This window comes from Natrix helvetica (genome assembly GCF_964273705.1).
Source record: "Natrix helvetica genome assembly, chromosome: 1".
Classification (NCBI taxonomy): domain Eukaryota; kingdom Metazoa; phylum Chordata; class Lepidosauria; order Squamata; family Natricidae; genus Natrix; species Natrix helvetica.
In genome coordinates, this window is record NC_138548.1 from 181,843,408 (window position 1) to 181,871,205 (window position 27,798).

The 27,798-nt window shown below is 40.2% G+C and overlaps 1 protein-coding gene across 1 annotated transcript; it reads right to left on the reverse strand.

The window, feature by feature from the left end:
* Positions 1-229: 229 nt before the first annotated feature.
* On the reverse strand, positions 230-27,798 carry WDR12 (WD repeat domain 12). Its single transcript, XM_081938686.1, has 14 exons — positions 27,530-27,798; positions 17,325-17,419; positions 16,432-16,526; positions 14,994-15,100; positions 13,480-13,595; positions 12,200-12,354; positions 10,539-10,584; positions 7,981-8,072; positions 7,327-7,467; positions 7,117-7,222; positions 6,104-6,236; positions 5,322-5,394; positions 938-1,017; positions 230-657 (listed from the first exon to the last, which is right to left on the reverse strand). Exons 1-13 carry the CDS (start codon positions 27,568-27,570, stop codon positions 940-942), a joined length of 1,278 nt encoding a protein of 425 aa, XP_081794812.1. The 5' UTR covers positions 27,571-27,798; the 3' UTR covers positions 230-657; positions 938-939.

Consider the following 27,798-nt stretch of genomic DNA (forward strand, 5'->3'; position numbering starts at 1 on the left):
TGTGCTTTCAGAGCCTGTTTCAAATTCAATCCATCAAAGAAGCCCTCAAATAGGTACAATAATATACTACTGAAAACTTTGGGGCTATCAGTAGGAAATGTCTTAACCAAGAGCAAAACTGACAATGTCCTGAGTCCAGTTGCTCCTCATAAGTCAGCTGAAATGGAGCCTCCAAAGCTTCTTCCTCTCCCCCGCCCCCCAATAACCATAGATTTCCACTTATCATCACTTCTCAAAGGTAAATGTATTTATTTCATTAAAAATTCTTAAAAACATACATTTTATAGAATCCACCACTAGCCATCTGCAATAAACAGATTTCCAATTTAAGGACATTTCTTCTCAAATGGTTTGGTAATCTGAAAATGATAAGGAACTGAAACGTTTAAATATAGTTGCAGAAAATAAGATTAACATAAATACAATACTGAAATCCAATATCATGTTTAAATGGTTAACTTTTGTACAGTTCATATATGTACATTTTTAAAAAGCTTTAAATACAAGGACAGCAATTTCAACCTTGAAGAAAGACAAGGCAATGAATTTTGCTGCATGCCACAAGAATACACATTTGACTGGCTCCAGAACATCCTTTCTACAAATAGCAGGCCACTTTCTGTTCATATATGAGATGTAGATTCCGCAAAGTCCTCCCTAGAGGGAGAAGAAAATAAATTTTACCAATTCATCTTTGCTAACCTCTAGGTCACTTCCCACACTGTTCTGGAAAATCACTAGAGTCTAATGGGAAAAAAAGAAGGAATGGACAAACAACACCCTCTTTAAATAAAAGGCAGTGTTGAACTCACAAGGACTTTGGGATCTAACCCATGATTTTACTAGCTATTAAACAACCCATTTTCTACATATGTGGTAAACAAGGTAGCTGTAGATTCCAGGGGAAGAGACTTGGTTTAACTGCCCTCTCACTCACTTTCATGCTCCAACATCTGAAGTGGTTGATTGGTATCTGTAGCAATAGAGTTTGTTGTCTGCTCCACCACTCAGCAGCAACTGTATCAGAGGGAGAGAGGATCAAATTATAATAAGACACTATTACGAACTAAATGTTTTTCCAATCAAAGGGGATAAAAATGCCAGGCAAGAAAGTCCATGAAAACGGTATTATTTAAATAATAAAAAAATCAGCGTGCCAACTCTTTTATATTGAACCAGCCAACCTGATACCATGGGACACAGATAGGCTATGTAGGGCTTTAGAGGTCATAACCAGCACCTTGAATTGGATCCAGAAGCATTCCAATAACCCGTGCATCTGACAAAGCAGATATGTTCCAAGTGCATCCCAAAGCATGCCTACCACCATCCACACCGCTGCATTCTGGATCAGCTGGAGCTTCTAAGTATCTCTAAGGACACTGTCATGCATGGAAAGAGCACTGCAATCTAGAATCAAGCCATGATGGTTTATTTAGCAAGTTGTTAAACAATCATACTTCACATGAGGAGTGACTGTTTAACAAAACTTGCTAAGTAAACCATCATGGTTTGATTCCTAAATGTTAAATCATACACAGAAGGGCAGTTTTAGTAAGCAAATAAATAAATGCATACATGAGTAACAGTAATTTGCAGTATAGGATGGCCACGTTCATATTATATTTAAGCAAAAATGAAACAAATCACATCATGTTCTTTTAATCGGGACATTCTGAGTTAACCTTTGGTCTATCTAATACCAGAGAGATGAGAATTCATGCAGAGTTGGGAGAAAAGTAGCGCTTCCCCTATAAAGTAAAAATAATGTTATCTAATTGTCCTATAAACCCATGACACTAAAAGGTTTAACTTATTTTGTTAAGAGTGGGTGAAGGGGCTGAAACTGCTTGGGAATTTTGCAAAGGGACCTTTATACAAAATTAATTGAATCACAATGCAAAAAAAACCCGAAACAAAACCTGGATGTAAGAATGAGAAGGAAGGTAATAAAATAATTTGGATCTGTTGAAACTCGTTCCAGTTTTCTATCTTTTGCTTCAGCCAGTTTTTATTAACATAGCTTCCCCTTGGTTCAATTGTTTTGGTTTTGAAGAAAAATGATTTCTAAATATTTAGATGTCTAAGAGCTGGGATGCGATTGAAGAAGAGGACAGGGCCCTTGGGACCGCAAGCTGAACCGTTCATTTATTATATCCATGTCCCTCCTGGCATGTCAAGGCCGCTAGTGAGGTGGCGTGTGATTGGATCCATGCAGCAGTATCAGCCTCTGGGAGGGAAGGGGTGGTTCTGACTGCCTTGAAGGAAGCCCAGTGCACTTCCTGCTGAAAAAGCTGTTGCTGGATCCAACAGTGTGGAAAATTTCTATCCTGTCTTCAATTGTCCTTTTTAAGAAGTGGCTGGGCTACAGCTCCATATGGCCCTTCTGGAAAAAACAATAATCCAGAGTTGGGATGGAGTGTTGCTGCCATCCTCATTCTCACTGATCCCTCAGTGGATTTCAGTTGACCAGGGTGGACCATCTGTAAGGATTGGGGTGGAGGGGGGGGGCAGCATGGTGTGGCAGTGCTTCTCTCCCTTTCTTTGTGGGCAGTACTATTCTAATCAACTGGGGTAGGAGGGGTTGAGACTGAATCCCCTAACTTGTGGGGTGCTTCAAGTCTTAACACTTTTACCCCTTCTGCTTAGTATTAGTTTTGTGAGGCTGTGTGTGAGTCATCCATTGGTTTGGGGTTGACAACAATGCTGTCAAAACCTTGTTCAAGTGTCTGGTAGGTGTAAGATTTTGAATGGAGAGGAACCAACTCAGGCACAACCCTAACAAGACTGAGTGGCTTCAGTATTTGAGCTCCCAATCCCAGAAATTTTCTGGATGGGGTTACATATCCCCACTTGGGCCTTGTGGGCAATCTGAATTTTTCTACACTCACAATTTATGCTCAAAGAACGAATGACAGCTGTGGCCAGGGAGGCCTTTGCACTGGTCATTCACACCCCAATCACCACACGGGATGACTACTGCAATGGGCTGTAGACAGGGCTGCCCCAGGAAACCACTGGGAAGCTGCAGCTGATCCAAAATGGAGGATGTGAATGATGAAGGGGATGCTGTGATATACCCGTGTAACATTGCTACTCCACAAGCTTCCCTAGTGACTACTTACTTGGCTTTCAGATACCACCTCCTTTATGACATTTGTGTCCCATTTTACAACCTTTCTTGGCCCAGTTGTTAAGTGAATCACTTGTAGTTGTTAAGTTTGTAACAGTTGTTAAATGAATCTGGTTTCCCCATTGATTTTGCTTGTCAATGCTTATGACCCTGAGGCACTGCAACCATCATAAATATGAGTCAGTTGCAAAGCATCTGAATTTTGATCACATGACCACAGGGATGCTGCAACAGTCATAAGTGGGAAAAATGGTTCTAAGTCACTTTTTTCAATGCCATTGTAACTTTAAATGGTCACTACATAAGTCGAGGACTACCTGTGCAGACTTTCATGGTACCATCATAATTTCAATCTTTCATAAAATTATCATTTAAAAAAAGGCTTTCATAGCATAAGGTAAAGGTAAAGGTTCCTCTTGCACATATGTGCTAGTCGATCCTGACTCTAGGGTGTGTGTGTGTTCATCTCTGTTTGAAAGCCGAAGAGCCAGCGCTGTCCAAAAATATCTCCGTGGTCATGTGGCTGGCATGACTAAATGCTGAAGACGCACAGAACGCTGTTACCTTCCCACCAAAGGTGGTCCCTATTTTTCTACTTGCATTTTTATATGCTTTCGAACTGCTAGGTTGGCAGAAGCTGGGACAAGTAACGGGAGCTCACTTTGTTATGCGGCGCTAGAGATTCGAACCACTGAACTGCTGACCTTCTGATCAACAAGCTCAGTGTCTTAGCCACTAAGCCACTGCGTCCCTGTTTCATAGCATAGGACTGTGATGCGAATCTATGGCATGCGTGCCACAGATGACATGCGGAGCCATTTCTGAGGGCCCGTGAGATGTTGCCCTGTCAGCTCCAGTGTGCATGCATGTGCTGGCAAGCTGATTTTCGGCTTTGATTTTGGGCCATTTTTCGCCCTCCCTGAAGCCTCTGGAAGAAAAATGGCCCAACAGGCAACACAGAGGTCCGTTCCCGAACTTCCGGTTTACGTGTTGTGCGGTTTTTCTCCCTCCCAAGGCTTCATGCGGCTTTCCTGAAGCCTGCAGAGGACAAAAAACGGCGCAATGCGCCTCCCGGAAGTCCGGAGGCTTCAGTGAGGCTGGCGCGCATGCGTGGGGTGTGTGTGTGTGTGTGTGCATGTGTGTGGGGAAGGGCATTGCATCATGGGTGTGGGCACCCCACCTCAACAAAAAGGTTAGCCATCACTGGCATAGGATCTTGCAGTTTGAGGAATTACCTATTTCTGACCCATCCTGTACAATCCTATAAAGCAGAGGTGTCAAACTGACGGCCCGTGGCCCTGATTCATCCATGCAGGCTACGCCCACCCCAGCTCCATACAGGGAAAAAACATTGTGAAATGTCACAACAGGGCAAGTTTGACGCCTGTGCTATAAAGTAAGTATGTTTTTATGCCCCAACAATCAAACACTGTCATATGATGGGAGTCAGGAAGTTTGCCTTCTCTGTTATGGTAACTGCCTCTCATTTTTATAGAAGATTCCTGGGGTTTAGGTTATCTTAGCTCTTTTAGGTAATCCTGGAGAATTTAAGGAGTTCTTTCATTCTAAAACAAAAAATTAAATTAAATTCTCTTTATTCTTCCTAGTTTGGAGGCATTCAGAAAAAAAGAAATGCCTTAAGTCTCTTGAAGACTTAAATCCTCCAACCACCAACTCCTAACAGATTGCAATGTCTGATCCAACCATCTGAGATATCACGTTACTTGACTATAAAAACAAGTGGAATCCTAGCCCTAAGAAAACTGACACTGCCCCTTTTACTGCCTGGGCTATTTCCCCCTTTTACGGCATTGATAGATATATATGCATTCCTGTGAGATTCGTGTTAGTTGACATATGCAATACTAACTTCTGTACCTTTTAACATTAACTGTAATTTCAATCAATTTTAAGTGTCCTTTTGTGAGTTTGGATAGTGGCTATAATACCTTCTTCCTGAGAAGTAAGAAGTACCCATTTCCATAATTAAAAGCTTTTCGGTGCGCACATCTGATTCCTGCATGTCTCATACCTGTTCTGTCACCTGTTTCTATACACACACAAGTTTACATGTTCAGGTGAACAGAAGATACTGACAACAGTCCTGGAATATTTTAGCAGAGCTAAACATTAATTCTGTTCTCAGTTTTCATCCAATTCTATACTTTCTTGAAATACCAAATCTTACCCCAGCTTCGGTCCACTCCACACAGAAAACTTTGTCTTCATGAGCCGCCAAGTCATAAAGAGGAGCTTTGCAACTGATGAGATATAGATTATTAAAGCCAGTTTTAGTGTTGTGCTGTTACTTAAGCGGTATGACTCTGATGCTTCTTTGCTGAGACTAAGTTCCCTCTCAATCCATTTTGTCTCCAACTCCCCTTTCTGTTTTCTTTTTCTTTAAATGTAAATCTACCAGGACAAACATATTGTCCACCCATCTGAGATGAAACACAAATCTTACTTAATTTGATCTTGACTCCTGATAATGTTCATAAAGATACGCCATTTTATTTTCTGTTTTCCCCCCCAATTTCCCAATGTACCATGTAGCCTTTTCAAGATCAGGCATTGTATGATAGCCTTGCAAGTACTTTAGTACTAAATTCAAATTAAAAAATGTGTTGGATTCTACAGTATTCACAAGTTAAAGTGATTATATCACTTTATGTATTTAATTTACATGCTGCCCATCTCACAGTCACCAGACTCTGTGTGGCTGACAACATCATGTACTGCAAATGCTTTCTGGTAGAGAATTTGGAGGCACAATTTGCAAAATTCACTTGCATGTTCAGATCTAATGGCCCACCAAGAGTATCTATGAAGTATGATTCATCAACCAATGAGTGCATTTTAAAATAACAACTTTCAAAAGCTTAAAACAGCGGCTCTTCATTTTGTATGTCATACAGTAATCTGAAATCATATATAAAATGCAACAAATGAGCACTTCAGATTTCAGCTTACCTTCTTGTATCCCAGAGTTTGACAATGTTATCTAAAGAACCAGAGATAAGTTGCTGCTCGTGAGTGGGAGACCATTTCACTGAGGTCACCCAGCCAGTATGTGAGGTGAGAGAAAGTAACACCAAAGAGCCATCTGAAATGAGACAGATTCAATAGCCACAAGGTACAATATGGCACATGATTTATAGTTACCGAAAAGAAGCCAAGATAAATGCATACTAGTCATAGAAGCTTGTAATGGTCTTTTTGAAAAAAAAATACAAAAGCCTATTCCTTCGTAGGATTCCGATTTTAGTTTGCTAAGATAGAAGTTGACAGCCAATTTGGTATAGTGATGCTGGACTATGGATGGGAAAAGCTAAGTTCTAGTCTTGTTGGCACTCAGCCAGCTGGGTGACAGTCATTCCTTTTCAACCTGTAATGATATGTGGGAAAGACCTTGGGAGAGGAGGATAAGAGATGCTGCCTAGCAAATGTCAGATAACAGAAACAGCTAGACAGAATGATAGGGGAACACAGCCTTACCTATGCTATTTGTGACCATCATTCCAGAGCTCAGTCGCTCATGAACTTCCTTCAAAATGTAAACTAGATTGTTAAACTAAAGTGTCGTGATATTGATATGACTATGGAAACAAGACACCTAATGGCCATCAGGAGATTCACTAACATGGTATGACTAGCCGAAATGTTGTAAAGAATCAGGTAGAGCTGTTTCCCATCATCCCAACCCTGACTCTTTCATCTGGAGATGCATCATCTTCTGCATGTAAAGTATGTCCTCTATCATTGTGTTTGCAAGAAGGGGCCAAGAAAGCGAGACGTGGCCATTACTTTTCTGCCACATCAAGAATGCAACATTATTATTCAAGGAATAAAGCCTTACAAGAAAGCACATTCCAAAGCATATGAACTCTGTACAATGCTAAGTCAATTACTCAACTCAATGAGTGACCTTAAACTTGAAAAATCAAGGCACTGAAAAAAATCTCATAAATATATATTCTACTCACCTTTGCTCCGAGGATCCCATAACCGAATGTGTCTGTCAGTGCTCCCGGAGGCTATACGTCGACACAGTGGTGAGTAGGCTATTGAATTAAACACTTTGTTTCCTGTCTACGATACCATAAAAATGTGATAAGTAGCATTTTATAGAAATCCCCTTTTGGGGGAAAATAAACAAATTAAATGCAGAGAAGTCATGTTAAAGTGGCACTTACCAAAGTGGATTTAAAGCTTCCCATTTCAACATCCCAAATTTTAATGGTGTGGTCCCATGAAGCAGTGCAGATTTCATCTGTATCTGACCAAAGTACGGAAGATACAGATTCTGTATGACCAGAGAGAGTTGCAACAGGAGTCTAGACATGAGGAATAAAGGCAAATTTTTAAAAATGGGTAACACCGGGTTTCTTAAAAGTGGAAAAATCTGATTTATCAATTAAAAACTAGATTGGGGAAGTGAACTGGAACGTCCCAGTAGAAGACAATGGCAAACAACTTCCATAATGTTGCCAAGTAACATGGAAATTTCTAAACGTTTGAGAGAGAGGTTACTTTAGACAGCATTAACAGAACATATTGGTACATGGGCAGCTGAACCCTTGGCATGTCTTAGTCGTAGTTACATTCCTTGGGAATTCAGTTATTTAAGTGAATTGTGAATAGAGCATGCCATGTGAAGTACTGGCAGAACAAAACTGAACTTTTGATATAAAGCTCTTTGGGAAGTCTTAAGATAATAAACAGCTACAGCAAATTTCATTTTGAAGTCAAGGCCGGTGGGGAGGACATCATTATCAGTCATCAACCCTGAAAACTGCCCACATGAAAGACTGTCAGGCCAAGTCTGACTCCAGTCATTCCTTTCTTACTCTCGTTAGTCCCAGCTGCTCAGTTTTTTGCTTTTTCCTTGGTCTGTTTACTACGTCCTCCATCTCTGCTTCATCCTCTTCATCGGCAGGCACTGAAATGAAAACGAGATAAGACAAAAACAGGGAGGGCGATAACCACACACTCATAATCTCAAATAAACATAAGTAGCCTAAATTACTTATGAGTTATTTTTTACCTCTTGGGTTTCAATACATTTTCAAAGCTCATTGCAGGAAATGGAAGAAGAGAAACGATCTGGATCTTTTCTTGGATATAATTAAGCACGTGCTCTGTCTTTCTCTGTCCACCCTTATCTATCTATCTATCTATCTATCTATCTATCTATCTATCTATCTATCTATCTATCTATCATCTATCTATCTATCTATCTATCATCTATCTATCTATCTATCTATCTATCTATCTATCTATCTATCATCTATCTATCTATCTATCATCTATCTATCTATCTATCTATCTATCTATCTATCTATCATCTATCTATCTATCTATCTATCATCTATCTATCTATCTATCATCTATCTATCTATCTATCTATCTATCTATCTATCTATCTATCATCTATCTATCTATCTATCTATCTATCTATCTATCTATCTATCATCTATCTATCTATCTATTCTGTAGGAAGAACGAGGCAGACAGGAACTGAGGCAAGGCAGGTTGAAGCTAACATAACCTTTATTAACAGTACAAACTGTAAGGCAAACCTCGACCCGGCAAACAGCAACACTTGACAGCTGACAGCCCTTTTTATGCTAGAGCTGTCAGACGCTGAACCAATAGAATGGCTACATTCTACTGCCAGCTGGCTGCTCATTCTCAACCAATCAGGGGCCGTCAATGATAGTCAACGGCGTCGTAGCCTCGAGGACTTAACACTATCTATCTAAATTCTACCTACCTACCCATCTACTTACCTACCCATCTACCTACCTACCTATTATCATTTTCTTAAGCATTGTCCTCAACTTTATGGAATGTGGAGGATACCGTATTTTTCAGAGTATAAGATGCACCGGAGTATAAGACGCACCCAGGTTTTGAAGAGGCAAATGTAAAAAAAAAGTAGGTAGGTAGATAGAGGGATAGAGAGGGAGAGAAAGAGAGAGAAATACAGTAGGGAGGGAGGGAGAGAGTAGTTGGGTAGGTAAAGGGATAGAGAGAAAGAGAGAGAAAGAGAGAGAGAGAGAAATACAGTAGGTAGGTAGGTAGGGAGAGAGTGTAGATAGGTAGGTAGGTAGAGGGATAGAGAGAGAAATAGAGACAGAGAGAAAGAAATATAGTAGATAGGTAGGGAGAGAGAGAGAGTAGGTAGGTTGGTAGGTAGAGGGATAGAGAGAGAAAAACAGTAGATAGGTGGAGGAAGAGAGAGAGAGTAGGTAGGTAGGTAGGTAGATAGAGGGAGAGAGAGAGAGGGAGAGGGAGAAGGAGAGAGAGAGAGAGAAATACAGTAGATAGGTAGGGAGAGAGAGAGAGAGAGAGAGTAGGTAGGTAGGTAGGTAGGTAGGGAGATGTTTCCAGGTGTATTTATCCATGTGCTGGGGAAGGAAATAGCTGACAACCTGTAGCACCTAAAACTTTGTTTCTGCTGGCACAGCACTTGATCAATCTAATTCTCACCGACCACTCTAAGGAAACAGCTTTCCAAAAGGGGAAAAAAAATTTTTTTGCACTCTGCAAATCTCCCCAGAACGGCCCGTTTTTTTTTAAAGGGCATGAATAGCCGGGGGGGGGGGGGAGGCTTGCAGATTACTCTTGGGGGTTGGGGGTGGAGGGCAAAAACAAGCAAAAAAACCGGCCCATTTTTCCTGGAGACGGGCTGTTTTTTTTATCAAAAACATTGCCCGAATAGCCTTATGGAGGCTTATAGAGTGCTGCTGGGGGCTGGCAAAAAACAGCCCTTTTGCTCATTTCTGCCCTTCCCAGCCCCCAGGAGCTCTCTGAAAGCCTCCATATGGCTATGCACAGCCATTTTGGTGAAGGGGCAGGGCTTCAGGATGAAAAAATGCTATATTCGGTTTATGAGACACGCCCAGATTTTCAGCCTCTTTTTAGAGGGAAAAAAGGTGCGTCTTATACTCTGAAAAATATGGTAATCCAAATCCAGCCTCTTAAAAAAGGACCAACTTGTTTTGTCCAGAAATGTTCTATCTATTTAGTCATGAAATCCATTTTGCTAGTCTTCATTTCTTTATTATATATATGAGATTAAATGGGATGGAAATAAAGTTGAATTCCATTTATTCAGGCTTCTCAGCATGAAATTGGCTTATCATATGCTTTACAAGATGTGCCATTTTATATATATGATTGTTTCATACTTTGCAGCTATAGAGTCAAAAGTAGCATCATATGTGTAGTAATCTACAATTCTGCACTAAAATACTACATTTAGTATTTTAATTATCTGCAGACAACAAAGGCAGCATGTTTGCACGATGGAAGTACATTCACAATGGTTAGGAAGATGTGTATGCTGGAGGGGTGAAAATGTGAGAAAAAATAATTCTTCTATCTAAAATATTTCCCTTACCTGCAGACCATATCTTCAGCATTTTATCCCAGGAGCCACTGCAAAACTAATGAAAAGAACATTTGAATAAAAATGTAAATATCTGATTTGATCTGATTCCAACTTAAATTAATATGCTTGTGTTTAAGCCAGATTTGCACTGAATCCAGAGAAAGGTCCTCGTCATCAGCTCTCCCTACTTGTCCAACCTGCCCTGCTAGAGTTGCTGCAGCAGCAGAGACATTGTCCATCAGTGGCAGAAAAATATTCTCAGTGATCCCAACCACACTGAATGCATAGAAGCATCCAGGATCTTATGGTCTTTAAAATGTAAAATCTCTGCTGTCACAATGTTCCCAAACCCAGCTGCCCCCATTATTTCACTAATCCAACTCCACCTCAAATCAAGAGATTGAAGTGTCAACAAATAACAATGCAATTAATACATGATATGACAGGAATGCCTACACCCGTGATGGCAAACCTGTGGCACGCAGAGTCATTTGTTAGGGCACGTGAGGCATGAGCACGCTGGCCAGCTGACTTCAGCCTTCATTTTTGGCCGTTTTTTGCCCTCTGGAGGCTTCATGGAACTCTCCAGAGGGCAAAAAACAACCCAACGCGCAAACCAGAAGTTCAGGAACGGACTTTCGGTTTGCACGTTGGGCCGTTTTTCTCCCTCTGGAGGCTTCAGGGATGCCTCCTGAAGTCTCCAGAGGGCCTCCAGGGGGGCGGGGGAGGCTGTTTTTGCCCTCTCCAGGCTCCTAGAAAGCCTCTGGAGCCTGGGGAAGGCAAAAAACAGGTCCATCATGAGCCAAAAATGGGAGGATGGGGGTCGGCGCACATGGGCGCGGGGTGGTGGTCGCACACACATGCACGTAGGAGTCGTACACATAGAATTATGGGTGTGGGCATGCCCGCACACAACTCCCCTGCGCTCCTCCCGCTTTTGCCATGCGCTGGGAAAAAGGTTAGCTATCACTGGCCTAGACATTCAAGGATGAAAGAAAGGGAGGACATAAAACCAGCATCATGTTGACATATATACATCCCTCCTTTCCCCTACCTGAACCTACATTCCTCTAGTCCTAATCCATCAGTTTTTGCAAACTCTTAACAACTGTATTTCATTAAAACCTTGAAAGCAAATGCATTTAAAGCCCTTGGCAGTTATAGCTGATGTTTTTTTTTAAAAAATGACATCCTTAGGAGTACTTGGAAAAAAAGTCAGTTAGAGGGCCCAATGCAAGCTATCATCTTACAAGACCTGTGATGGAATGTTACCTAGATCAGAGGTCTCCAATCTTGACAACTTTAAGACTTATGGACTTCAACTCCCAGCGCAAGAGACAATGCAGTTTAAATAGTTTGTGTGAGAGAAAGAGGGTTCAGATGAATCCTCCCTAATAGTTTTCAGGATATATGATTTATGATGCAAGCAGTCTGGGGTCTATGATTTATGATGCAAGTAGTTTGGCAAGATTTATGTTGGTAAGTGAGGCGCAATAAAGAAATCTGCTCATAAGAATCACAATGTGTCTATCTTAGTTTTCAGAGCCTGACAAGGGCATGTTAGGAAGTTTTGATTGGAATGTTTAAAAGAACTGCAGTAGTGCTTACTGTATAACACGCCTGTCAACTTTTTAGAACATGAGAGCAGAAGAGGAAGGCATATAACTTACTTTGGTCCTTGAACTATCCACAGCTACAGATTCTACACTTCCTGCGTGTCCCCTGCAGCAATGAAGGGCCCTCACTTTGTTCCTTTCCACATTCCATTCCCAGAGCAAGATAGTCTGGTCCATAGAGGCACTGAGCAGCAAGCATGACAAGCTGTCTGGAGAATACAGGCAAGAATAGAAATACTGTATACTAAGCATTTCCTAAACCAATCATCCAATTTTACTCTACCCCAGAATCAGGTAATAGGATAAAAAAAGCAAAACTACATCAAAACCATAATCAGATTTAGGGTATTTTAAATGGGACACTCTACTACACCTAAAGGAAATATAATACATACATTTTAAGGAATATGAAGAACAGCGGTAATCCATAAGTACTGATTACTATTGTATGAACCAATAATCCTATATAAGTATTATCTGTCTGAAAAAATAATAGGAATATATTGGATTCTGCCTGTTAGGTCATACAGCTCCTCTTAGCCCTTTGAAGGACAACCTCTTAAGACAGAGATTGCCTATGTTTCTAAAGGTGAAATCTAGATGTTGCTTTAAAATCCGGTTGTTTTTTATTTTACTTTTCAGTAAACTTAAGGAATCCAGCTACTAATATTCCTTTGCATCTTGCTGAAATGCCAACATGGATCAATGTTGCATAAACCTATACTACTAAGAACACAACACTTTCTAGCACTGTAAATTAGAGATACAGCTCCACTGCCACATCCACATCTATGTCAGAAGCACAGCTAAAGGATAAAAGCCAAAAGCCAGTCAAACATCCTCTTTTATACTAAGGCTGGGTCCCTTTCACTAAATCTAGAGTAAAAATCAAACCACATTTTAATGCATTTTAAAATAGCATGTAGCTCAGCCTTAAATAACATAAACGCTTCCTCCTTTCTCCAGTTTCATCAATTGTCTCTCAAAACAGGAGAGGCCAGGAGAAACGTCATGACTTCAGGTAAGCAGAAGTCTGAAGCCTCTTGTACCATTGTTCCTGATATGTAAATAACATCAGGACAGAAGTAACACTGTCCAGTCAAATCTGTGAAAGATGTGGATGCTGCAGATCTTTCCCCCCAAAAAAGCCTTAACAAATGCGAAGGAAAGAATTTTAAACTGAAGATTTAACAACAAATAGCCATTACCTAGTGATAATCAAAACAGCAGCAACAACAACAAAAAACAAACAAACCCTGAGCTGACTATAATAAAAGTCTATAACAAGATTTTGGAGGAAATCTATTTTGCCCAACAGAGTGTATTTTACTTACCTTTTTTAACCCAAGCTACATCTTTTACCACATCTACATGCCCGGCAAGTGTCATGATAGGTTTGCCTTCTACTGACCAAATCCGGGAAGTCTGATCATAGGAACCAGTCAAGATCCTATGGAAGTCAGAAGTAAAGAACATTTCTGAAGGTGTGCACAGCAGTTTTGCCTCTAGAAATTTCAATTATACCTACTGAGCATAACTTTCAGAGTCTATGCAAAGCCATATTTTTGTAAATGTGATGCCAAGATGTGACGGGTAATGAGTTATAAACACTGTGCCTAGTTCAAAGCAACCAGCATTCCCTCATTTTTTTCTAGAAAAATATAGCTATTCCCCAATAATTCTTATTGTCCGTATAGCCATATAGCAACCATTACAGTTTACTATATGAATGCCATGTCAAGGTGTTTATGAGGTTCAAACACAATACAATTCAATACAATAGTAGAGTTGGAAGGGACCTTGGAGGTCTTCTAGTCCAACCCCCCACCTAGGCAGGAAACCCTATACCATTTCAGACAAATGGCTATCCAACATCTTCTTAAAGACTTCCAGTGTTGGGGCATTCACAACTTCTGGAGGCAAGCTGTTCCACTGATTAATTGTTCTAACTGTCAGGAAGTTTCTCCTCAGTTCTAAGTTGCTTCTCTCCTTGATTAGTTTCCACCCATTGCTTCTTGTTCTACCCTCAGGTGCCTTGGAGAATAGTTTGACTCCCTCTTCTTTGTGGCAACCCCCGAGATATTGGAACACCTTTTGCACTGTTTAGAAATTCCATATTTGTGATTTGTTACCACGAGCAATTTAAGTCAGGCCAGAACTTGGCTATTACAAATCTGAAAATTTACTGCCAACTCCACCCCATACCCATTCATTCTCCTATTAATTTACAAAGGAAAAAGAAAACAGAAAATCATGGCAAAAAAAAGTAATCATCTTTTATTTTGCCAATCAGTCTGTGAGAAAAAGAGCCACTAACATAACATTCATGGCTAATGTACCCACACAATTTAAAGCAACAGTGCAGTCATACAGAGTTTGCAGCAGACAATTATTCACTGCGTCCAGAGAGAGAAATATCTGTTGCTATCCAGGATCAAACTCATAGCCTCCTGATTCTGCAGCGAGAGCTCTACCTCTAGGCTACAGCACTGCTCAATTTTGATGCTATTTCTAAATAGCAATGAAATTTCTAAATAATAGAAATTTTCTTATTTTGCCTGGCTATACTAGCGTAGGATATACCTTCATTGAATGCATCACTTACCTAAAACCCTGATGTAGGGAAGGAAGAAGGATTATAAGAATTTCTGAAAGAAGCAACAGTCCCTCAGAGAAATTAGTCTTAAAACAGATCTAAAATGTTTGGCAAAGGACAATGACAATACTAATATAGCTGATAAGAGCATTTCATTCCTAAACTATTGATACACAGAAGAGAGAAAGGGGCAAGGAAAGATGGATAATCATAAATCAAAAAAAGCCAAAAGCAAATTTAAAAATCTCTTGCCATTCTTCTGTAGCTTCAATGGAACTGATCCAGTCATCATGTAGCATGCATTCTTCAGGCTGGGGTGCTGTATACTTCTCTACATATTCAATTTCTACTACATCTTCCTGTATACGGAAGAAAGAAAGAAAAATCAACTATTGTACTATAAAACAAAATCTAGGAGATAAGAATTAAGCCTATAGTCCCACTTCCTAGGAATGGAAAGCATGTTGCTGTATTAAATAGATCCCATCAATCCTAATCAACATGGCCAATGCTTAGAAATGCTGGGAGGTTTTATCATCATCATCTAGAAAATGACAAGTTCCCCAGCCTTGTTATTTACGGTCCCTTGTTGCGGTTCAATGGAATCAAGGGACCATATTTCCAAATCAACATGCCACTGCCCATTCGCTCATCCATTGCATTTGAATTCTAGAACCTGTCAATTCCATGGTGCAAATCACTGAGTTAGAATCAGAAAAGTAGTATAAAGTTTCTACTGGTCAAAAATACAGTTAAATGTATAACCTTAAAAAAGTTACTTCTTACAGTCATTTACTTTTTGTTACACTGTTTTTGAGTTTGGGAAAAGTTGGACAAATGCTGTTTGTATCCAGTTTTGTCTTCCATCAGCATAACAGGTATAAGGAAACAGATCTGATTTTTTTTCTTCCTTCCAAATATGCTCCAGATAGTTTGGGGACACTTTTGTATAGGTCTGGGTGGTGCTGAGTATGGACAGGTAGGAATTCTGTTGCTAGGCATGTTCAATCTATTCACATGAGACTGAATCTTACACTTTCAAAATAAAATACACAGTCTTTGCTTAAAAAATGGTAATAGGCACTGGAACAGTACCCAGTTACTATTGTTAAGCAAAAACTCATTTTAGTCTTCCTGTTGGCTTCCACATTGACTTTGCTTGTGGAAAACCAGCAGGAAAGATTGCAAGTCACAATCACATGACCATGGAATACTCTGATATCTGGACTGATTGCCAAGCAGCGACAACACAACCACATGACTGCGGGGATACTGTGGACAACTGTAACTTTGGGTGCCGATTGAAAGTGCCAGTAATTCAATGCCATCACAACCTCAAGCAGTCACTGAATGAGATGTCAATAATTGAGGACCACCTGTAGTGTATTAGTCCTATAACTGTATGCTTGCAAGTCTGATAGTTTAAGTCATCATTACAAAAGGCATTACTAGAAGTGGCTACCAATGTAGTTATTAATGTAAGTGAATATTGGTTGACACTATGTATCTCAAAACTCTACAATGCATGAAGCAGAGATTAAAAATATATAAGTAGGCAGCATACCCATTAAAGTCTTCCACATAGTTTCTAGGAAGAAAATTACACAGCACTTTTAAAAATACATTTCTGAGAAATGTTTATAATTCATAACATTCACCTCTGTCTTCAAAAAACATTAAAATGGCTTACTGTTGAAATATTTTCCACTTCCATGTGTTTGACCAGAGACATACGCAAGAACTGTCCTTTGACAAGGAAGTCAAATTCCACATATTTGTGGTCGTCTAGAAACAAATCAAAAGTATCAAGTTACATAAGTTGCAATTTACATTAAGAGCAGATTTGGAAAATGGATACTCTCTAAAATATAGTCTGTCTTTTGTTGTTCTTGAATAGCCATCTTTTCTTTAATAAGTTTGCTCTCCAGACCACTAGTAATATTACCAATACACATAAAATGGAATGCAGATTCTTGGTTTTTTTCCAATCACATGTATTGCTAGACTCCTTTACAAAATATATTACTTGCTCTGGATTGATTTGTAAAAACAATAATGAGAACAAAACTGAGTTGTTATTGCAGAAAATCTGGCCTCATTCCAAAACTGCAGAGATAAAAATTTGTCTGTGTAAAGAAGCATCCAGGGAGAGAAAGAATTTTTTTAAAGTTTGCTCTCATTTCAAGCAAATGAATATTCAACCATAGGCAAATACTACTATATTTTGAATGGAATACCCAGCCTGACATCACTATCCCTTAGTCTAATCCATTTTTCCATACTATGGGAGACTCCATATCCATATCCTGGACTGGTGAAAGAAAGCATGAAAGACCAACTGTTAAACAATCCATTATAATCTAGTGCTAGGATTACATTATAAGCCTTTCTAATTTGTTTGATTAAATAATATTGAATCAGAAAACTCTATAGTAAACAATCAGTTATCAAAATAAGTTAAGTCAGCATAATTATAAATCCAAAATAAATGTGATTATTTCTAGGTTTTTGATATCTGATTTTACAATACCCCAGAGGGTTAGAATCAATATTGATGGCACCACATTTTAAATATAAACATACCATTTTTGGCTTCCAACAATTTGTTGATAATGTTACTGAGGTCAGCAACTTCAGAGGTAGCTTGGATAGAAAAGGGAACATCATCTACTGTGTATCTAAAGAGAGAAAAGAAACACATATTTTAACAAAATATGGCATCTCAGACCTCAGGGGAAAATATAGTTAATCATTTGGGTTTTTAAGACTCTATTCAGAGAGGAAACAAACAGGACTAACAGATATTTTTATAAGAATTCCACAGGAGGAAGAAAGTAACTTCAAAGACTTGAAGTTCTGCATGATGGTGGGTTTAGCTGTGAGCAATGAAAACAATGCTCTCCTAAATAGCTTCTGTTTACAAGAGCTACTGAAATATGTTCATTGCCAGTGTGGGCAGTGACGTGCAGTCAGGTGAGGCAGGGGAGGCACAGCCTCACCACTGTCATCATGAAAAGAAAAATGTAAAAGGAAAAAGGCGAGAGCTGAGGTCAGGCTGAGCTAGTTGCTGCCTCACTGTGGATGACTCTGCTTAACTGTTTAAAAGAGCCTCTAAAAAAGCGCCCTCTACTATGAGGCAGGAGAACTACATGCCTCATCTAGTCTGACTTTAGGCATTTTATGATCACTCGAGCAGAGTTAAGCAAGGGTTAAAAGCCTAAAAATTCCTGACGTAGGTGAGGCATGCAGTTCTCCTGCCTCATAGTAGAGGGCGCTCGTTTGGGTGGGGCTTCTTCAGAGGACCTGAGGCAAGAGCAGAGTTGAAATCTTCTCTGAAACAGCTGGAAAAGGTACGTATGGGTCGGAGGGAGGGGAGGAATTCAAACTTCAAACCTCCTGGTGCAGGGCTTTGGGCAAAGGCTGGAGGGAAGGACTGGCTCGCTTGTGCTGCTCTCCCTCCCCAAGTGTAGTTTGATTGCAGGCAGAGCCACGTTGCCTTTTCAAACCTGTAATCAGTGAAGCTGGGCTGGATCCTTCTGGGGCTGGGAAAAGTGTGTGTGCTCCAGTATGACTCTTTGACTGGCTTCCTGCCTCCTCCTGTGATCTCCTCGCTTGTGCTCTTCCCTCCAATCCAACTTTGTGTGTGTGTGTGTGTGTGTGTGTTTGAGAGAGAGTGAGTAAGAGAGAGGGAAGGGGGTGTCAGGGGAAAAAACACCCTGTTGGAGATCGATGGACCGTGGCTGATTCCCTTCCGCATATCTTTTGAGATATTGAGAAAAAAATAAGTCTTTAAAAGTATTCTAATTAATAAACAAACTTTAATAATAAAATAATAAAAGTAAATGAAAACAGAAATAACTAATTGGTTACATTTTGATAATGAAAAGCTTCGTCAGCCAAAAGTTGGCTGCCGAACAAAGAAGAGAGGAATTTGGAATGTGTAACGCGTGCGCAATAAATCACTTTCAGATAACATTTTGTTTTATGACCTGCGCAATAAAGCTTTCTTAGTTTAACTCTTGAATGTCAGTTTAGGCAGTTCAGGCCTAGCAAACTTTTTAACATCGTGACACCCCTTCTTTTGCTAGTCTGGGCTGACGTCATCAAATCATCAATTAAGGCACATCTTCTTTCGCAGATACTCGTGTTGATTTGCGGCGAGTGGTTTGTTAAGCATGTCTGCAATCTGATCATGTGTAGAAACATATTGCAATTTAACAAAACCTTGCTTAACTAATTGCTTTGTGTTTTGATAACGAATGTCAATGTGTCTGGACCTAGAACCTGTAAAATGTGACTCAGAAATATAAACAACAGATACATTATCTTCCATCACAGTGATTGGTCGAATCGGACGTGTCCAGATATCTGTGATCAAAGCATCAAACCACGTTAGAGAATTACAAGCATCTGAAACACAAGCATATTCAGCTTCAGTAGATGAACATGAAACAAAACTCTGTTTTCTCACTTGCCAGTAAACAGGACAACCATTTAGGAACATCATGTAACCAGAAGTGCTTTTGCGTGACTTCTTGTCGCTCGCCCAGTCGGAATCAACAAAACAAATCAACTTTGGTTGATCAGTGTGTGTTGGTTCTAGCAATAACTTCATGTGCTTAGTGTGTTTCAGGTATTTCAACAACTTCTTAATGCATGACCAATGAAATTGTGTTGCCTTACCTACGTGTCGTGATAAAAGATTAACACTAAGTGCGATGTCAGGTCTGGTCCAACTACTAATGTATAATAGTGAACCAATGACTGAACGATAGAGTGTTTGATCCTCGAACTCAGGACTTGGTTCATGTGTTAAGTTGTGAAAATCTGTTTGCATGGGTGTCTTTGTTGTGCTAGCATCTTTCATGTTGCAATGATGTAGAATGTGGTCAATTTTCTCTTCTTGTGAAAGACTAAACCCCTTCTGTGTCTTTTCAATTTGAACACCTAAATAAGTGCTAATGTGTCCTAAAGATTTTAGTGTGAAGTATCTCTGCAAACTTTTAGCAAAAATCTCACTCATTTTCTTATTTGGACCAATATAAACAATATCATCAACATAAACAAGAATTATCTCATATGCATTGTTAGATCTTTTTGTGAACACGCATTCATCAGTTTCGGACTTAATAAAGCCCATTGAATTTAGTTTGTCAATAAGACATAAATACCACATTAAACCTGACTGTTTCAGACCATAAAGACTTTTGTTCAGGAACCAGGTATCCCCTTCTTGCTTTCGGAATCCTGGAGGGCTTCTCACGTAGATCTCTTCATCTAGGTCTGCATGTAGATAAGCTGTGTCCACATCAAATTGAAAAACTTCTAAACCAAGAATAGTTGCAGTGGTTAAAGCAATTTTTACACTTTCAGTTCTGACTGTTGGTGAGTAAGTGTTTGTGTAGTCCTCAGGATAACGTTGAGCGAAACCCTGAGCTACCAGTCTGGCTTTGTATAAAGACTCACCATTCGGTTTCTTCTTGATTCTGTAGACCCATCGGGTGCCAATGACTTTCTTATTTGCTGGAGGTTTTGCAGGTGTGAATACATTAAGTTTCTTCAAACTGTCCATTTCATCCTGCATTGCATCATACCACTTGTCTTGTTCTGAATCAGGAAGCTGTTTGATTTGTGTGAATGTCTCTGGAGGAAGAGTAACGTTGCAAATCAAAGGTACTGGTGTTTTTGTCAGTTGCCATGAATAACGTTGTGGAGGGATTCCTTTTGTGGCCCTCTTGGAGCGTCTAGGAGCAACAGACCAGTCTTCTTCTTCTTCTTCATCATCATCCTCGTCCTCATGTTCATCGCTAGCATCAGCATCCGCGGGTTGCGAAGACGGAACATCAGGTTGTGAAGAACTGGTAGAAGGAACATCTGCCTGCGAATTATCATCAGGCTGCGTGGCATCTGGAACACCATCTCTAGGAAAATAAACTTCAGGATCATTGGAATGAATCCTGGACCAGTCAATGTCTTCCTCAAAATTAGCAGATTGTGAAATGACAATCACATGTTTAGTATCAATGAATTTGTACCATTTTGAATTATCATCAATACCCATAAATCTCAGTCTCTTTGCTACTGTACCTCCCTTTCTTCTTTGACTTAAGGGAGTGTTCACCATAGCATATGAACCAAAAATATGGAGGTTCTTGAGATCAGGCTTGTAGCCATACAGCATGTAGAAAGGAGTTTGATTGATTACACTGCTCCAAGTACGGTTGACAATGTAATTTGCATACTTGATTGCTTCACCCCAGTATGCGTTACTGAGATTGGCATCTTCTAGAAGACAACGCATCATGGTTTGTAGAACCCCTTGTCTTCTTTCTACGACTCCGTTATGAGCCGGTGTATATGGAGCAGATGTCTGATGAAGAATTCCATTCTTACGCATCCAGTCCTGGAAACGCTGAGACATGAATTCTGCACCACGGTCACTCTGGATTCTGGCGATGCGAACTTGGTATTGTGTAGAAACAAACGCTGCAAAGTCTTTAAAGATCTGAAAGGTCTCAGATTTCTCTCTCATAGGATATACAAATCCATATCTAGAATGATTATCTACAATTGTTAAAAAATACTTTCTGCCACCAAGTGTTGGTGGGAAAGGACCCACTATGTCAGTGTGTACCAAATCAAAAATGCGTGTTGACCGGCGTGTAGCGTGTTTGGGAATTGCAGCCGCCTTGGATTTAGCCTTTTTGCAAACCGCACAATCCAAAAACACCTTACACCCCTTTAGATCCAAACCTTTTGCGAACTCCGGCATCTTTCTAAGAACACGGAAACTGGCATGCCCCAATCTTCTGTGCCACTTGTGAATACACCTGGAATGCAAAGGTTTACCAGTTAGTGAATTCTCAACATTAACAGTTTCATGAGGACCCTCAGGCTTACTCTGAGCAATCTGTTTCTGTTTTCTTTGTTTGTTGGCTTTAGGAGCCTTTGGCACAGTAACGCTTTCTCTCTCTGGGACAACTCTCTCTGGGTCTGCGTTGTGCCTTTTTGGAGTTTGCATACTTGCCTGTGCTTGCCCTTTAGGCTTTGGCTTTAAGTAATAAACACCACCAATCAGCATGGTTTCAGCAACAATATCACCATCTTTAACTAAGTAACTTGCTTTTTCGAGGTGGTGAACCTGGAACTTTAACTCTCTAGACAAGTGACTTTGACTAAGCAAATTACTGGTTGCTGAAGGTATGTAATAAACATCAGGGATGTGTGTATCGAGTTCTTCAATGTAAACAGTTCCTTTTCCCATAACCTTGCAAGTGTGGTTGGTGAAGGAATACAGTTCTCGATACTCGGGCTCTGGTTCGCCCATCTCTGTGAAAAGTTCCCTTCTGTGGGTAACGTGCACAGCTGCTCCACTATCTAAAGTCCACAAAAGACGTCTGTCGAACTTTGGATCAGGTTGTGGAACGTTGGTTATGGCCAGTGTTGCAAGCGGAGCTTGTGGATCACGCCTTGGACCACGACGACCTTGTCTTCCGCCTCTACCTCTGCCTCTGGAATCTGTTCCTCTGGGCTGGTACGTGGCGGGAGCTGGAACTCGTTGGGGACAATCCCGGGTGTCATGTCCCACACGGTTGCAGGTGTAGCATTTTGGCATCCTTGGAGCGTAGCCTCTTCCTCGGAAGGGACGTCTGGCTGGAGCCTTTGGTGCTGGAGGCCGTTGCAAATGTGGGGTAGCTAACCTGATAGCTTCGTCTTCCACTAAAAGTCTGCAAACGTGGTTAACTGTGCGTTGAGCAATAGGCACGTAGTTAATCTTTGCAACAGCATCTTTCCATTCATAATTCAATGAGTTAATGATGATGCTAATCATTTGGATATCATCGATTACATGGCCATTTTGTCTCAATTCACTTCTCATTCTTTTCAGTTTGGTCAAATGTCCACCAATTCGTTCACCAGGTTTCAACTTCGAACCATGGAACTCAGACATGAGCAAACATGAGGATTCAATTGAAACGGGCCTGTAGCAATCTTCCAAAATAGCCCAAATTTCTTGGGCAGTTGCATCAGGTGGAAAGATACCTTGGATCTCAATTTCCATTGACATGAGTAAAGTCGTGATTGCTCTGTTTTCGAGGTTTCTTATTGCAGGTGTCCAGGGTTGACGGGGAGGATCAAAAACCATGGAATATGTGCCTTCTCTTCGAAGCAAGAGCGCAATTTCACTGACCCAGGCTTTATAATTCTCTCCTGACTCCTTTAATTTGGACTCACCAGTCAAGGGGGTGACTGTGAATACCTGCTGAGGAATGATTTGTTGCTCTGGTTGCAAAGCTGGTTGTTGAACCAGGGGATGCTGGGGTTGCATCATTGGCCTTTGCGTGGCAACATCAAATTGGCTTCCTCGAATTTGCCTTTGGCTTTGCCTTTTTCCATCTAGGGAGAATTCCACACCGCCAGGGGGTGTTGAAGACTTAACCTTTGGAGACAAAGTTTTGGCTTCTAAAGGACTCATAGCTAATTCTTTAAAACTCATCACCTTTTGCTGTAATGATTTTTCTCCGCCAGCAGATGGCAGTGCAGCTTCACTTCTTGACTGCAGCCCTCTATACATGGCCGGATGCGGGAGTTCAGTTGACTCAAAGGGACCACGTGACCTCGGTGACGTGTACATGTCTCTTTGTTCTAATTGACCAATGAACTCTGTGGGGTGTGTCTTAGGCTGTTGTTTTGAAGAAGACAAGATGGCGTCCTCAGACATTTTGGGAGTGGGGGAGCTTCTTCTACTTCGCCTTATCTCTTCAAAACACACTCTCGCCTCCCTAGCATATTTTTCAAACAGTTCTATTTGATCAAGATAGCTTTGCATTTCTTGCTCACCATCTGGGGGAATTTCATAAAATCTGCTTTCTGCGTGGGAGGATTTTTCCTCTGCCGGCAGTTGCCGTTTAGACTTTTGCCGTTCATTAATTGTATCTTGATAATGAGGGACATTTACTGACCTCAGTCCGTAGATCTTGCCTTCTGTAACTCCTTCCCCCATTTCTGGCTCGGCACCTTGTTGCTCCTGGAATACGTTTTGATCTTGCTTCTCTGTGTCCGAGGGAGCCTCTTTGTCAGAGGAAGCTGATTCATCTGTGTTCGCCCCATCTTTCTTTTTCTTTCTCTTCTTCGACATGGCTAATTAGCCTTAGTCGGTTATCTTTAGATAGCATGAAGGGAAAATACAGCCATAAATTGTAACCATCTCAGCTGGTATCATCAAAAACCATCCTCTGCTACCAAGTTGTCAGGGGAAAAAACACCCTGTTGGAGATCGATGGACCGTGGCTGATTCCCTTCCGCATATCTTTTGAGATATTGAGAAAAAAATAAGTCTTTAAAAGTATTCTAATTAATAAACAAACTTTAATAATAAAATAATAAAAGTAAATGAAAACAGAAATAACTAATTGGTTACATTTTGATAATGAAAAGCTTCGTCAGCCAAAAGTTGGCTGCCGAACAAAGAAGAGAGGAATTTGGAATGTGTAACGCGTGCGCAATAAATCACTTTCAGATAACATTTTGTTTTATGACCTGCGCAATAAAGCTTTCTTAGTTTAACTCTTGAATGTCAGTTTAGGCAGTTCAGGCCTAGCAAACTTTTTAACATCGTGACAGGGGGTATGAGAGATAGTCCAATCCAACGTGTGTGTGTGTGTGTGTGTGTGTGTTTGAGAGAGGGGGGAGGGAGGGAGGGAGGAAGGAGGGGAGGGGAGAAGAAAAAGAAAAAGAAAGAAGGAAACTTCTTTCGCAAAGGAGAAAAACAAATGCTGTCGCTTTAAATCGGAACTGAGAATGCCTGGCTGTGGAATTCTGGGAGTTGAAGTCCACAAGTCTAAAAAAATTTGAAACCCACCATTGTGTCAGTGCCTCACCAGCCATAAACCTCACTGCACGTCACTGAGTGTGGGTGACTGACAACCACTTCCTACAGAGTAACCAGCAACTCTTAAGAGGAATTTAATACAGCCTGGTTCCAAGAAGAGCAGACTCAGCAGTTTTCCAAGAAAATATGTACCATTGTGTGGTAAGTGAAACGATCAGAGGAGAAAACATGGAAAAAATGAAAGCCCTTGTACTGGTGGTGCCCTAAACAGCCAAAGCAAAGATTAATAAATGCAATTTGCAAATTGTAATTTGTGTTTGCGATTTGCAATTCTTGTAGCATATTTATCTTCCTGCCTGAATAAATCATATATTTATAGCCAATGAAAGCTTGTAGGTATCCTTTATGAAAAAGTCAAAGCACCAAAGCAGTTAATGGCCACACTTTAGTTGATAAGAAGAATGAGTAAGTTTGCTATATAGCTGGCTGAAGGCTAGTAGAAATCCTACCAGACAATCCCCACTTCTGAATGGTTGCACTGAGAAGGCTTCTCTGGGGTGTAAGTGAAACATCCTGAAAAAAACTCTGATCAACACCTGAACATTGATCCCCTGAAGCCTTACATACCACCCAGTAAGGCATGTAAAGAAAGATTTATTCGATTAAAAAAAACCCGGTTCTATAGCAGAAACTGGCAGTCAATCATAGAAACAAAGCTAGGTGATAAAATAAGAACCAAAAGCAAGTTTGAGATTGACAGAAACATGGTCATTGTATTCCTCTTGCCTTTGAATTAGTTTGTATTTCCAGAATGCTAACATATATTAGAGTAATGAAAGAACTATCTCATAGCTAAATCCTTAGGTGCTATCACTGAGAAATTCTAACATACTAATGAAATGCCAGATGCCTGGGAAAAGTAAACATCTCTAAATTTAGCAACAAATATTTAGGGAACTATAAATCAATCAGTCTGGAATTGATACCTAGGAAGATTCCAAAGAAGATCATAAAGATATTGATCTTAGAAACAACATAATAAGTATGGGACTTTCCAGAAGTCAGCATTAAGAATAATCTAAACAAGATTAGTTCTTATCACTCACTTTGATCGGTATGGAAATTCTGTATTGTATCTCAATTTCAGGAAAGTTGTACTCTATAAATGCTCATCAACTATTCTTCACCAAATTGGAAGTAGGTGCCACAACAATCAGTTTGGGATTATTTATTTATTGCTGGCTGAGAATAAATGTTGGCAATGTTAATCAATTTTGTAGACAACACAAAAATTTGCTAATTATCCTACAAAAGAAATAAAATTCAAAACTATCTCAGGTGAGAGAAATGAAATAATATAAAGATATTTAACAGAAAAATCAAATTTAAGGATGAATATTTGGCTTGGTAAAGGTGCTTATGATGAAATCAATTATTGAAATAGCATAGATTGCAAATCAAATACAAATCAACAGTTTGATGTGGCTGAAAAAAAAAGACAAACGCAATGTTAGGAAAAATTCACATTTATTGGATGTGTTCAAGCAGAGTCTTTGAAAACTGTCTGTCTAGATATTTTAAGTTAACTTCTTACACTAAGTTGGTGGTTGGATTCAGTGGTCTAAAATTGACACTTTGCAGTAATATGATTCTAAGAGAACCAATATGATAAACACAACTGTAATGCTGATAAGGATACAGGCTTCATATGACTTTTCAAACCCTAGTGTTGCTATTAAAATTATGACTTCCTGATATAAATCCCAATCTCTATAAAGTTAGTCTACCTCACAGGGCACCCCAATAGCACCACAATGCCACAACCAATTCGGAGAAAGCAAGTACAATAGAAATGAGCATCCAAGTGGAAGAAAGCTTTCATGCATGCAAAAATATACAGTTCTATCATGTTCTCCAAGCAAGTTAGTTTTGGACTAAAGCTTCTACAATTCCTCGTCATTAGCCATTCAAGCTGAATTTGGTGGGAACAGAAAACACAACTGTTTGGAAGGGCACAAAACTGCCTATACAAGTTTTACTGTATTTCATTGGGTTTATTAGAGTACATACCGGTAGTTACACTCACATAACTCACCTGGAGAATCTATAAATTAGTTAATAATGTTTACCATTTCTTTTCATTTCTATTATACAATTTTTCCATGAGTATTTATACAAAATAGGCACCATCATCTACTTACAACAGGTTTCCCACAAGGTAGAAGGCAGGTGTGGTTCCATTTATTATGGAATTGTGTAAGTAGGCACACCTCCCGGCTCTTGTCTATTTCCTTCTTTCCTTGGTTTGATCAGGAAACAAGAATTCTTGCCCACTGGAACTCCTCTGCACAGACTGATATACTTGGTTATGTACTATCAAGTGAGTGCTAACTGGAACAAATATCACCTCAAAATCCCGTTTTTGTTTCAATTACATTTCTATTGCAATCAGTGGTTAACAAATAAGCTGACTGCCATTCCAAGAAGCGACAACCAATACAGTTTATTGTATATAATGTTGCTCCCTCAAATCGTGAATGATGGGTATTTAATCACTCAATTTACATTTGGGCTTCCCCCCAAAAAGCGCTACATGGCCATTCCAAAACAAACTGCCTAAGTTATCCAACTGCCATAGTTACTACTAAAAGCTTGGTTAGAAAACAATACGTTTGCAAAGCTCAGGTGCGCTCCGGCTACGAAGAGCGGCCCGTCCTCAGCACAGGATCTTGGAGATCGCTTTCCAAAATTGCTTGGGTGGGCATGCCCCTCTGCCTCCGTCTCAGCTTTGATTCGAATTTTAAGTCGAAGGAAAGCAAAAGCGTTGTTTCGGCTTCGGGCAAAAAGGTGAGGGAGGGAGCCAAAACTAAATTGGTGATGGTCCCACTTTGCAAGGAGACCCTTGAAAAGTTACAGCTCCGATTCTCCTTCGATGCGACTTTCCGTTCCCACTTACTTCGTATTGCTGGTGAAGAAGCGAGCCTGAAGCTGTGCCATAGTAAAGATTCCGGCTAGCGAGCTCCACAGCGGTCACGCAACACGCAAACAGATACCCGGCCTCTCCAAATCCGAAGATCCCACGTGGCTGAGAGTCCCCTTGGCCCAGTCCTGCAAGGCTCATGGATAGTTCCGGGAGTGATTAGTAAGGCCTGCTCTTAAAGGTCAAAACCCAGCCTTGGAGTTTTAATATTTCTTCTTTCCACGAGGAGGAAGGAGAGATCCCTG